Below are 13,374 nucleotides of genomic sequence, written 5' to 3'. Positions count from 1 at the left end.
GCAACCTCAAGGTGTGTAGCTAGGCTCCTCTGTCCATGGGATTCTCCAGGCAAGAATACTGGAGTGGGTTGCCATGCCCTCCTCCAGGGGATCTTCCCGACCCAGGGATCGAATCCAGGTCTCCTGCATTGCAGGCAGATTTTTTACCATCTGAGCCAGCAGGGAAGCCCATGAATACTAGAGTGGGTAGCCTATCCTTTCTCCAGGAGATCTTCCTGATGTAGGAATTGAACTGGGGTCTCCTGCATTGCAGGTGGATTCTTTACCAGCTGAGTTACCAGGGAAGCCCAGACTTGGGAGGGTAGGCCTTAAAGCCCAACCCAAGCTTGGAGTCAGAAAGAACAGAGTGAAGACAAAGAATCAAAAAATCATCCTGTCACATCTCCAGGAGGAGCAAGGGCCAAGGCTTGAAAGTAAGCAGGGCCTTGGCAGCTTCCTGTGGCACCCCAGCCCCTCTTGGAGATCACTCACACAGCACTCTCCCCAGCATCAGTACAAAGGCACCAACTCCAGAGTTTCAGGGCAATGCAGACAGTTTAATGCTCTCCACCTCATCACCATCTCCCACTGTCCTCCAGGAGGCTCTCTGCCCCAGGGCACCCCTCACACTGGAGCCCCAGACAGTGTGCGCACAAGAGCAGGCCCACCATCAGCCCCACCTCTCACCCCAACCCACGCCCAGGGCTTTTCACCTGTGGGACCGAGAGGCAGACAGAAGAGAGCGCTTCTGAGAGAGACGAGCCACAGCAAAAAGGAAGGCTAGGATAGGAGGTAATGCTCCAGAAGGAGAACAGGTGTGTGGAGAGTGAAAAGGAAAGGAGCTGTTAGACGCAGCGGGATAGTGATGGGGTCAGAATTCTGACTTCTCCAGGCTATGGCCCTCTACTGGGAAGCAGGCTTATGGCCTGGGCAAAACAGCAGCTCTAAGGTAGCTCTGAAGACCAGCACTGGCAGCCGGCAGAAAGCATCAGCTGATACCTGAGGGCCACAGGGATAGTTGCACTCCCCCCGCCACCGGCCCAGCCCAGCAGCCTCCAGGAGACTGAGCACAGATGATGCTGTGGCTTTCCCAAGGGACAGCCCCCCCAACTGCCTCTGCCCGCCTTTCGGGGTTGCATCTTCCTACAACCAACTGAGGTGCTCCTCCTCGTAGCGCTGGGGGTCGATGAAGGGCCGGTCAATAGAGCGGATCATCAGCTCCCCACAGTATACGCACTCAGCAGCCACAAGTTCATCCAGGTCAGCCTTGAGCTGTTCCCGGCTGGGCCCCCCAGCAGCAGCGCCCCCCTCAGCCTCCTTAGCCCGGGCAGAGCCCTTGGCAGGGGGTGGAGCAGCCCCCAGCTTTCGTTGCAGCTCCTCGAGCCGGGCCTGCTTGTAGGCCGGCAGGCCGGGCCGCACGGCCTGCAGCAGGCAGTCAGCATGGAACATGTGGCCACAGAGGAAGAGGTAAAAGGGGCGGTTGAGCAGGGGGAAGTCGCAGGTAGCACATTTGTCCTGGGGCTCCACGGTACCATAGCGGCCCCGCAGCTCCTGCAGGTCTCTCCGGATGCGCTGGGCACTGGCTGTGGCCTCTTCCATCTCTCGCTGTAGCTCTTGGATGTGGTGGTTGTAGGCCTTCAGTGAGCTGCAGATGGCCTCCTTGAAGTGGTCAATGGTGACAAAGTCAGGAAAGAAAGGCAGCACGTCTTCAATCTTGAGCAGGGGGCAGCTGGCCAGGCAGGCCATGGCCGTCTGCACATCTTCCTCCTCCTGCACCACGTGCCGTGCAATCTTCAGCCACAGCTTCTTACGCAGCTCCTCGTCTTCCTCAGGCAGGTCAGCACACTGCTTGGCCAGGTCCACGTCAACCTGTGGGGAAGCTGAGAGTGTTAGGGTCAAGTCCCCTCCCCACTCAGGGCAGAGTCTGTGGGAAAGACAGATGCCTGAGAGAACGGATGCCCAGCACTCCTGGCAACAAGAAAGATCGGGCTTCTGGGAGCTGAAACAGGGGCTACTGAAACAGGAAGGAACCTGAAACAGGAAGGCCTGTCAGTAATGGGCCTGTCCCTGTCAGAGCTACGCAAATGCTACTTATTGATGGTGGGCCTGCAATATTAGTGAAGTTAAAAATCACCTGGGCAAATACCCAAAATACAGATTTTAGGGCCCTCATCCAGACATTCTGATTCAGTAAGCCTTGGATTCAAACCCAGGAATTTAATTTTTTTTTTCTTTTGACTGCAATGCATGGCTGGCAAGATCTTAGTTCCCTGACCAGGGATTGAATCTACGCCCTTGGTAGTGAAAATGCACAGTCCTAACCACTGGACCACCAGGAAATTCCCTCAAATTTTAAATAGCACTTTATACAATCCTAAGGTGATAATTCATGATCTGAGCAATGCAACTCAGCACCTTCCCATTCTGCAATTGTGGCTAGCATGTATGTAGAACTTACCTGTGAGGGAAGTGCTTATTATATTATCCCCATTTTGCAGTGGAATAACCTGAGGCAAAAAGAGGTTCAGAAACCAGTCTGAGGTCACACAGCTTAGTACGAGGCAGAACCAGAATTCAAACCCTGACTTCTGAGTCATGTTCTTCACCTCTATACAACAGCTCCTCTGCGAGAGAGGCCAGCACCCCTTAGCCACGGTCCCACCCCCCCAACTAGAAAGCATGTCATGCTTTCTAGTCCTCTCTCCCAGACGGGGTCAAGGATCACCGGCTCACCTGCAGGGCCAAGTCCACAGCCTCCTCATACAGCTCCAGGACCTTGTAGACATGGACACAAGCACGGTGGTGGCCATGCTCAGCGCAGAGCCGCAGCGCATACTTGAGATCATAGTGCACGCGGTGCGGGCTGGCCCCGGCCTGCTCCAGGTAGGCCAGCAGTGAGGCTGGCTGGCCCCGGGCATAGAGCGACAGCAGGTAATTGTGAATGGCCTGCTCGGTCTCGCCCAGCACGTTCACGCAGAACTCCATGTAGCGGATGGCTTGGCTCACCTGCTGGGCCTCACCACCTTGGCTATAGTTCACCAGGGCAGGGATGAGCTGCCGGGCATCCAGCCGGCTGCCCATCTCAATCCAGGCATCCACCAGCTGGCGAGGGATGTGACGGATGAGGATGGGCGAGAACTTGTAGAAGAGCTGGGGGTCACGGTGGCGGGCCAGCACGGCCAAGGCCTCCTCGTAGGCCTCATGCTGGCAGTGGTAAGCCACCACGCGCTCGTAGTCCTGCATGATCACAGCGAAGTACACCATGTGTTCCGTGTCCCCGTGGCTGGCCAAGAGCTCGTGGATGGAGGCCCGGCTGGCGAAAAGCCACTCCTTGTGGCGAGGGCTGCTGAGGAAGGAGCGGAAGCGCTCACGGGTTTCCCGGTAGAGGTTCAGGGCATCGGGGTCACCCTGCAGAGCCCCGAGCCGGCTCAAGTAGAGCTCCGTCAGCCAGGCGGTCAGCAGGGTTGCCTGGGTTCGTTCGGCAGGCTTCAAATTAGCCAGTTTTCGCTGCAGGAACTCGGCCAGCGCCTCCTCCTGTCGGGCCTCCAAGAACTTAAGGGCAATCTCTTCAAAGTAGCTCTGAGTCAGGGCATAGCAGCGGGCGCTCTCCAGGTAGCGACGCTGGCGGAAGCAGAAGTCGGCCTCCCGGGCCAGGACTGTGTCCAGGCAGTCAGGCCGCTCTCGACAATACTCCTTGGCCAGGTCGAAGCGGTTCATGTCTAGGTAGGTGCGCCAGACATCCCGTGCCTCCCGCTGTACGTGGTAGCGGAAGACAGCCCGCTCGGAGTGGGCCCACAGGTGGCCGGTGGAGGGGTCCTTCGCCATGTGCTTCAGCGGCCCGAACTTCTCCAGGAAGCGGTCCCGCAGCACCACCTGCCCCGTCAGCGTGCACACTGCTTCCACCCGGTCTGCCAGCAGCAGCAGGAAGTGGAACTGGGTCAGGACGATGGCCAGGGGCGGGCTGGCCCCGGGGCCCACCCCCTCTGGGTACTCCCAGACCCGCTCCTCACTCAGCAGGGAGTCCGGACGCCCGCAGTCCAACGATCCATACAACACGCCATCTCCCATCATCCAGGCGAAGGCCCGGGGCGCAGAGCGCAATTTGGGGGTGTAAAAGGCCAGCTCGCTGTAGCCCAGACTGCTGGGGAACTCACGGAATGGGGGTGGGTGGTCAGCATAGGCAGCAAAGAGCCCCGAGAAACCCTGGGCCTCAGCTCCCTCCGCCACTCGGCCTATGAACTGGAAGAGGCGCTGCCGAGTGGTGGCGATGACAAAACCGCGCCCTTCAGGGCCCCGCTCAGCCTCAAGGGAGCACACAGGTGCTGGGCCCCCTTCTTCATTTAGCACGTACAATGGACGGAAGTAGAGATCCGGGGCAGGGCCAAAGAGCCCACCCTCGCTGGCGGAAAGCTCTGCTTCGAAGATCTGCCCTTGGGCGGTGCCGACTAGGATGGGGCCAGTGCTGCTCTCGGTGCCCAGGGCCTTATTCCAGCCCACACTCTCCACCAGCTGCCCCTTCCAGCGTGCCAGGGGCCGAACCTTCTGTCCATTACGATTCACATAGAGGACCTCAGTGCTGCTCAGAGCGATCAGCAGATGAGAGCCTGGAGGCGGGGCAAAGCATGGCACCCTAGAGGATGCTGCCTTTCCCGCCCTCAGGTCCCACCCACCCTGGCAGTGACCCACCCTCAACAGTCCCCACCCCCACCTCAGAACTCTATCACCACTCACCAGTGGGGTCCAGGAACATCTTGTGAACTTTGGCATCATCCTTGCGCCCCAGCTCCATGTGGTTGGGTTCATTTGCTTTGCCCAAGTCAATGCTGTCAAGACAAGAGTCAGAGCATGACTCCACAGGAGGGCAGAGCCTTTTTTATAATCACAGACCTCTTTATGAAGAAGGCAATGGCACCCCACTCCAGTACTCTTGCCTGGAAAATCCCATGGATGGAGGAGCCTGGTTGGCTGCAGTCCATGGAGTCGCTAAGAGTCGGACACAACTGAGCAACTTCACTTTCATTTTTCACTTTCATGCATTAGAGAAGTAAATAGCAACCCACTCCAGTGTTCTTGCCTGGAGAATCCCAGGGATGGGGGAGCTTGGTGGGCTGCGTCTATGGGGTCACACAGAGTCAGACACAATTAAAGTGACTTAGCAGCAGCAGCAGCAGCTTTATAATCAGATGAAAGGCACAACCTTTCCTCCCTGAAATCTACACAGACACATAAAATTCTGAATACAATCCCAAGGGAACTCTGAAACACATATGGGGTCCTTCTTCAGAACCCTCAGCTCTGAGAATCCACTTCATTTTGAAAAGTTACTAAGCAGAAGTCTTTTGCCTCTGCTCAACATAACCCCAGTGCCTTCAAGAAGATGGGCAGGGACATCCCAGAATGCTGGGGTAAAAAGGGAACCACAAATAGTAGCTAATGGTTATTGAGCACTTTCTAGATACCCAGCACCATGCTAACAGCTTGAGCTAGGATGACCTCAATTAATCTTCACAGTAATCTTGAGGGGTATTTCCTTAAGGTTATTCCCTATTTAAGGTATTTCCCTTCTTAAAACCTTTTCAAATGATACGTTCATTCTAACCAAAGAATCAATGTAAAATTGTATGAAGGGGAACTTCCCTGGTGGTCCAGTGGTTAAGAATCCACCTTGCAATGCAGGGAATGCGGGTTTGATCCCTGGTCAGCGAACTAAGATCCCACAAACCTCAGGGCAACTGAGCCTGAGACCCGCATTGAAGATCCCATGTGCCACAACTAAGACCCCACACAATCAAATTTAAAAACAAAAAGTAAGTATGTATGAAGAAAAAGTTAATGACTTTCCTTCCAAATTGCTGTTTTCCCAGAAGGAAAAACTGATATTAACATCTTTCTCCATGTTCACGACATAAAGTTATTTTATCACGGTTTTTATAAATTTATACCTTACTTTTTGCAATGATATTTCATGAACATTCCACTGGGTCAATAGATACAGCTCTCATTGTCTTAATAACTGCATAATATTTCCTTTTATGGCCAAATCATAACTTAATCATTTTCCTACTGATGAGCATTCAGCTTGGGTCTAGTTTTTCCTACCAGAAACATGGCTGCAGTCAACATCCTTGTATATGTACCTTTCAAGCTGGTAGTTTTCTTTCTATTATTTGAATTCCCCAAAGTGGGACTGCCAGGAAATGTCACAGATATTTTAAAGTTTAACAGACATTACTTTTCCAAAAGGTGGTCGCAATTTATACTCTTTCCAGCAATATATGAGTCCATCTCTCTATATCTTCACCAGCATCATACATGGCCATTTTAAACTCTTGCTAATCATATAGGTTAAAAATAATAGTATCTTAGTTTTTTGTTTTCTTTTTAAAATTTTTTGGCCATACCGCACAACATGAGGGATCTTAGTTCCCCAATCAGGGGTTGAACCCACATCCCCTGCATTGGAAGCATAGAGCCTTAATCACCGGACCACCAGGGAAGTCCCTTACTGTTATTTTAATGTGCATTTCCCACAGGTTTAAACTATTTTCAGATGTTTACTGGAAATTTGGAGTTCCTCTTCTGTGAACTGCTTGTTTGTATTGTTTACCTTTCCTCTTCTACTGAACTTTTTCTTATTAATTTCAAAGGGTTTTTTAAGGAAGAGGAATGTAAATCTTTAAGTCATATATGGAAAAACATTTATTTTCTCATCGTCTTTTGTCCTGACCTGCCTCATATGCTTTTCTATTTTTATTCTGTCATAACAGCAATTACTACATAGTCAAATCTATCTTTTCCTTTGTGGATTCTTGATTTTCTAGCTTGAGTAAGAAGGTCTCCGTTAAGCCCAAGGACATAGAAATTTATTAAATATTCTTTAATATTCACACTGCTTATTTTTTTTATATTTAAATAATTATCCTACTTAGAATTCATTTTTGTGATACAGAGATTTAGCTGTTTCATCTCAGATGGTTATTCTGAATAGATGAAAAAATTTGCTAACACCTTTTATCATGTATTATTTCTATTTACTTGAGATAGTTCCAGTTTTATTGAGAGATTTTATTTCTACTTATAGTGAATTTATTTCAGGACTTTAGACAGTTCCACTTATCTACATGACTAACTTTGTGGGTTGGTACTGTTTATAAGGGGCTTCCTTGGTGGCTCAGTGGTAAAGAATTTGCCCACAATACAGGAGACAGAGGTTCAATCCCTAGGTGGAGACAATCCCCTGGAGAAGGAAATAGCAACCTACTCTAGTATTTTCACCTGGGAAATCTCATGGACAGAGAAGTCTGGTGGGCTACAGTCCATGGGGTCACAAACAGTTGGACACAACTTGGTGACTAAACACACACACAGAGTCTGTAACAGATGAAGGGACATGTTCAGAGAGACCAGGTGACTTGCTCAAGATTCCATTGCTGTAAGTGGCAGAGCTGAGCTCTGAGTCCAGGTCTACTACACTACATCAGTTCTCTCTGCGAAATGATAGGATATTTCCCCAAAACCCCAAATCACTGCCCAGAATAGAAGAAAGGCCTGGTCAGTCAACTGTTCCAAAATACCACCAATCCACTTCCTACACTCCTAAACCTTCTGCGTCTTCATTTACCGGAGTAGTGTATCCTTGCCGAGGCTCATGCAGAGCTGATTGCAGGAGACGACAAGACTGGTGATGCGCTCGGAAGGGGTAAAGTCAATGCGCTGCTTTGTGAAGATGGGTTCTTCCTTCTCTAGCTGGGCATTCACATATCCTAGGCAAGGAGCAAAGGAAAGGTTAACTATGAAACAGAGGAAGGGCAAGAAGAGGCAGATTGCTCCTCTCCACCTTCTTCTAACATATTCCTACCCCAGGATGTTGGTTAGTGACACTTTAAATATCAATATATCAAGCACTTTACTAATCACCTCTACATTAGTCCTATGCTACATTATAGGTTCCGGGCTCTTCCCACACCTCTGAAAGCAGTAAGGGGTTGATTCTTTGAACTCTTGGGATGCTATTACACCACTATGTACCTGCTCCTGGTGGTAATGAGGGAAAGTTTGAGTGTTCTCCCTTATTAGTCTTTGGCCAAGCAATCCCAGCTCAACTAAAGTCTAGTTCCACTTTCTTCCCTCCTCCCTGCCCATGCAATAATGCTCTCAATGAGTCTCCAGAAGAATGAGGGCAGAGGGATCCCTGAGAAACCCTTCCAATCAGTTGGTTAACAAACTGCTGGTACTTTCTCTCTAGCCTTTACTTTCATTTCTCTATCACTACTCAAAATATTCCTGCACTTCAGATGCCTCTGCCAACTCTGTACTACTTTCTACAAAAACTTCCCCTCACCATCCAGCTGCAAACAGCTCTACCAAAAGCTTAAGATACTTCATTTTCCCCTGTTCAGTGACAGAGTTCCCTCTAGGCTCATCCCTCCTTCCCCTACAACAGTCCCCTTTCACCAGTTCTTTACTCATTCTTTCTTACCTCCAGAAGGGGACTGATGGGAAAAACACTGAATCAGATGAAGCCTATTCTCATCTGAACCTATTGTCAGTTTTCCCAACTGCTGCCCTCTAAGCAAGTCACTTCCTTATCTGAGTCCCAGTTCCCTCTTAGAAGGACTCTAGTGGCATGGCCTAGATCACGCGGCTTTGCTTGCTGCTCTTTCAAACTTCGACCATCCACCGCCTGGAGGCCATAAGAACCTGAGGAGAACCAAGGGCCTAAATCCAGACAGCAGGTCCAGGAGGTGAACCCGAGCTCCTGGAGCCACCCGCTCCGCTCCTCCCATGCAGATGCCAGGAGAGCCGAGAGGTGCAGCGGCGCCCTCACTTCCCTTACCCGAGTGGGGGATGCCCACGCTGGGGCAGCCGGGCTGCAAGACGGTCGAGCGGGACAGGGAATCCTCGTATTCATCCAGGATAGACGCCATGGTGCCCGGCCTCTGGGTCCTCCGTCCCAGGGATTACAACAGGGCTCCCCCCAGGGATCCCCGTCTCCCCGGATTGGAAGCTGCGACTCCCCAGCCTCGACAGGAATCTGACAGATCCTGGCAATCGGCCACCGCCAACTCCTCCTCTTTAAAATCCTGAGAATCTTTTCACTCTCGCCTTATAGAGTGAGAAGATCGGAGAGCCCGCCTCCTTGAATTTGGCGCAGTCCTGCACCCAACTCACGCCCCCAAGAGAGCACCTGTTCCCCCTAGCCGATCTCAGGTGATCCCAACCTCGCCCGAGCAGCTCAGCTGACGCCCGCCCCTGGGACGCACGCCTATAACGTAACTTCCGGGTTCTCAGAGGCCCGCGTTTGCTGGCGCAGGAACGTCGCGGAGCCGGCCCTTGGGAGGTGCGGTGAGGTCTGCGGTGGGCGGGGCCGGATGGTGGTAGGGGCGGGGTCGGGTGGTGGACGGGCGGGGCTATGGGCCTAGCTGGCGCTCCAGCGGAGGAGTGCTCCGTTCTCTGTTGGGGATAGTCCGAGCTGGTGGCGGTGGTTTAGTCATTAAACCATGTTCGACTCTTGCGACCCCGTGGACTGTATGTACCCCTCCAGGCTCCTCTGTCCATGGGATTCTCCAGGCAAGGATACTGGAGTGGGTTGCCATTTCCTTCTCCAGGGGATCTTCCTGACCCAGGGATTGAACCCAGGTCTCCTGCACTTCAGGCAGTTTCTTTACCGATTGAGCTACCAAGGAAGCTCCTAGGTGGTGGACGGGTCCCGCTGAACACAAGCCCCACCCTCCTGGACTCTGCTGCAGTTCTAGACTTTGACACCAGGAGGCAACCCTGGCTTTCTCTGTCGCCTTCCCAGACCCGCCCAGCGCAATCCAGCCTCAGCTTCTGAGAAGGTCCCCAGCATTTTTCACGCCCAGGCTTCCCTCCCGCAGAAGACCACTCAAACTCTGGTCAGCTCCCTCTCGCACATTTAAAAATAGTCCATTGCCCTAGGTCCCCAGTGAAGGAAAAGACTACCCACTCCAGTACTCTTGCCTGGGGAATTCCATGGACAGAGGAGCCTGGAGGGCTGCAGTCCGTGAGGTCGCAAAGAGTCGGACACGACTAAGCGACTAACACACACAATAGGTCCCCAGGAGAACATTCCTTTCTTCAATCTAAACGCCACCTAAATCCTCCCTTCACACGCACAGGGAGGCAGTCCTGGCCTCTCTTCTCCCACGTCCAGGGAGCCACCAGTTTCCAGAAAGTGGCAGAGATGGTGGCTCGGCCAGCAGGAAGCTAGTCTCGTCTCTGGTTCGTAGTGGCTCCTCCGTGTTGAGCACTTACTCTCTTCCTGGACTTGAGTTAGGTGCTGGGGTCACAGAGATAAGTACAACAACCGTCCTGAAAGATCATAATCCAGAGGGACTATAGACCCATAAATAGGTAGTTAATGCTGATTGTGAGGTGAAAGTCGCTCTTCTCCTACTCTTTGTGACCCCGTGGACTGTAGCCTGTCAGTCTCCTCTGTCCAGGGAATTCTCCAGGCCAGTATACTTGAGTGGGTATAGCTGTTCCTTTCTCCAGGGGATCTTCCCAACCCAGGGATTAAACCCAGGTCTCCTGCATTGCAGGCAGATTCTTTATGGTCTGAGCCATCAGGGAAGCCCTAGTTAATGCTAAAAAAATAGTTTATGATTTGTTCAGCAGCGCACTCATTCCGCAAATGAGCATGCAAGTGCGCGCGCGTGTACACACACACACACACACACTCTCTCTCTCTCTCTCTCTCTCTCTCTCTCTCTGTTCCTGGCTCTGGGGACACCACACAGAACAGAACAGAAAAAAGTTTGCCCTCTAGACGTGTACAAGGGACATGGCCACAGCGCTGTTGAAGCACAAATGCCTGAAAAGCCTGGCTGCAACAAGGGATGAGGGATGTTGGGGGCGGATGGGGAGTCCAGAGCAATGAAACAGTGAGGGTTTGGGTGCAGCTGCTCTTGGTTTTCCCTCTTCCACCTGCCTGGGCAACCCAGGCAGGGTTCCTTTCCTTGGGCTCATGGGCCTTGCTACCTTGCTAAAGTGGAAGACTCTATCTAGGCAGGGTTACCAATGTCCTGGTTTTAACCAACAGCCCTGGATTAATGACTAAGAGGGCCCTCTTTATTCTCAAAAACGTCCAGATGTGCACCGCACATAGTGCGGTTATGCTTCTCTTGCTAAACTTTCCTGGTAGGCGCAGAGGACTGGACCCTCATCAGCCCTCACCAAAGGTTCTCTGGGCCTGGAGTGTCCCTGACTGCTTCGCGGTCCAACATATTAAATAACTTCCCAGAGCTCCGGGCCGGCCTCTCCCACCTGAAACCTGCTGCCGCGATGTGGCTATGCCACCAGGGGCGCTGAGCAGCAGGTTAGGTCCCAGGAGGGAAGGTGCCCAAGGTACAAAGTAGGGAGGTTTCCGCCCAGAGAAAAGTGATCCCAGCCCCGAAGCTGCTCGTGTGTAAGGCTCCACTCCAGATCACCTGCCGGCTGCATTTTGATAAACACAAATAGGTCCAGATGAAGGTCAAATAACCAGAAAAGGAACATTTGCTACGGATACGCCAAAAACCACACTAAGTTCCTAATATTCAGTGTTATTTCATCTTACCTCATACTAATGCTATAAAATAGGCACTGCTGTTTTCCCCATGTTAGGAAAGCGGAAACTGAAATTCAGCATGGTGGAGCATTTTGTCCAAGGTCATGTGGCCTGCAAGTGAGGAGACCAGGAAGCAATATTCAAATGCAAGCAAATGCTTAAGAATTTACCACTGCACCATCCATGACCCCAGAAAAAGCTGAGGGAAGGGTGACACAGCTGAATCCTCACGTCTGGACTGTGCAGGGAGAGTGTGCCCCCTGCATGGAGCTGGGGTCTCAGGGAAACAGAGTTCTTCCAGCCACCTCACTGTCCCCAGAGGCTCCCTCTCAGTTCCACTGCTCTCTGGGATGTATGGGGTGGAGCCTAAGTGGGCCTACACACTCAATACTACTCCCTGTTGAGCTGATTACAGCAGTTTTCCCCCACGTACTGGGTCTTCAACCTTAGGCTGGACTTTGGAGTAAGAGTCAGAGACCAGCCTTCTTATTCATGCCTAGTCACTCGGTAGCTGTGACACTGTGTACATTTGATGCTCTTAGCGTTGATCTTCTCATCTACAGAAATAGGTGTAATGATACCTAGTAGGTCTGTGTGGAAGAGTAAATGAGGTGATCTAGGTGAAAGCTCTTTGGGATAGCACAACGTTCAACGTAGAGCATGCTCAATAAACTCTAAATGTGGCTGTAACCTGAGAGTCTCTCAAGTCCACCTCCTCCATGAAGTCTCCCTTGACCACAATGCCTCAGAACTGCTATGGATTTCCTTGTATTGACCTCTACTGGCATCTATTTATGAAGCACGGGCCTTTGGCTTGGATGTAACGGATGTGATTGTGGGGAATACCTCAAATATTCCTGAGCACCTGAATACAGAAATGCCTTAGGGAACCTACAGCTGGAGATGCAGATCCACTCACTCCTACCCAAAAAACCCCTGTGGGAAACTTCCCTGGTGGTCCAGTGGCTAAGACATAGAGCTTCCAATGCAGGGGGCCCAGGTTCAATCCCTGGTCAGGGAAGTAGATCCCACATTCTACAGCTAAGAGTTCTTATGCCCCAACTAAAAGATCCTGCATGCTACAACTAAGACATGGTGCAACCAAATAAATAAATATTAAGAAAAGAAATATGGTAGTTGCCATGAAACAGGTAAGGGCTGACTGCTGGGCCAGGGAGAGAGAGGATTGGTGTATGAAAACTGGTAACTCTGAGCTAAGACTTGAAGTGCATGTGTGATTTCCAAGGGCCAAAAACGGAAAGCAGCAGGTGGATCTGCAAAGACCTGCAAATAGTGTGATGCTGGTGGGGAGGTGGGGGAACTGGCAGGGGGTGGCTGAGGAGCATTGGGTAGGGCAGTGGGTGAAATGGGACTGGTGGTGGCCAGTTTGGGAAAGCTATTGAATGGGCCATCAGAAGGTTTTGGCTGGGGATGAAACCACCTGATGTGGGTTCTGGAAAGATGGGTGGTGGCTTGGGTGGAGTCCACATCAGAGAGGATGAGCTCTGAGGCAAAAACAGAGGAGAAGTGGAGAGGGCCCAGCCTGGAAGAGAGAGTAGACTGGGAAGACGTTTCTGTGGAAGGGCCACTGGGCTTAGTGTCAAGTTAGGCACTGGCGGGGGCGCGGAGAGCCGGCAAGGAAGCGTGCAGGACAGCTGCTGGGAGACCTAGCAGATGGTCCAGTGATAGCTTTGTCTGGGAGGAGGAAGAGCTGGGTTGGGGGTGGGGCAGAGGTCATGTGATTGAGCTCAATCTGGATGATTGCATTTGAGGCCCCTGCAGGGCATTTACTCTGCTGCTGCTGCTGCTGCTGCTGCTGAGTTGCT

At 51.8% G+C, this 13,374-nt stretch overlaps 1 protein-coding gene across 1 annotated transcript; it reads right to left on the bottom strand.

Annotated features, from left to right (window-relative positions):
* Positions 1-515: 515 nt before the first annotated feature.
* VPS18 (VPS18 core subunit of CORVET and HOPS complexes) lies at positions 516-9,301 on the bottom strand. Its single transcript, XM_069597853.1, has 5 exons — positions 8,816-9,301; positions 7,601-7,742; positions 4,711-4,802; positions 2,713-4,583; positions 516-1,848 (listed from the first exon to the last, which is right to left on the bottom strand). Exons 1-5 carry the CDS (start codon positions 8,904-8,906, stop codon positions 1,123-1,125), a joined length of 2,922 nt encoding a protein of 973 aa, XP_069453954.1. The 5' UTR covers positions 8,907-9,301; the 3' UTR covers positions 516-1,122.
* Positions 9,302-13,374: the final 4,073 nt, after the last annotated feature.

This window comes from Ovis canadensis, chromosome 7 (genome assembly GCF_042477335.2).
Source record: "Ovis canadensis isolate MfBH-ARS-UI-01 breed Bighorn chromosome 7, ARS-UI_OviCan_v2, whole genome shotgun sequence".
In the NCBI taxonomy this organism is placed as follows: Eukaryota; Metazoa; Chordata; class Mammalia; order Artiodactyla; family Bovidae; genus Ovis; species Ovis canadensis.
Note: the sequence above shows the minus strand (reverse complement) of the source record. Positions and strands in the feature narration are given on the sequence as shown.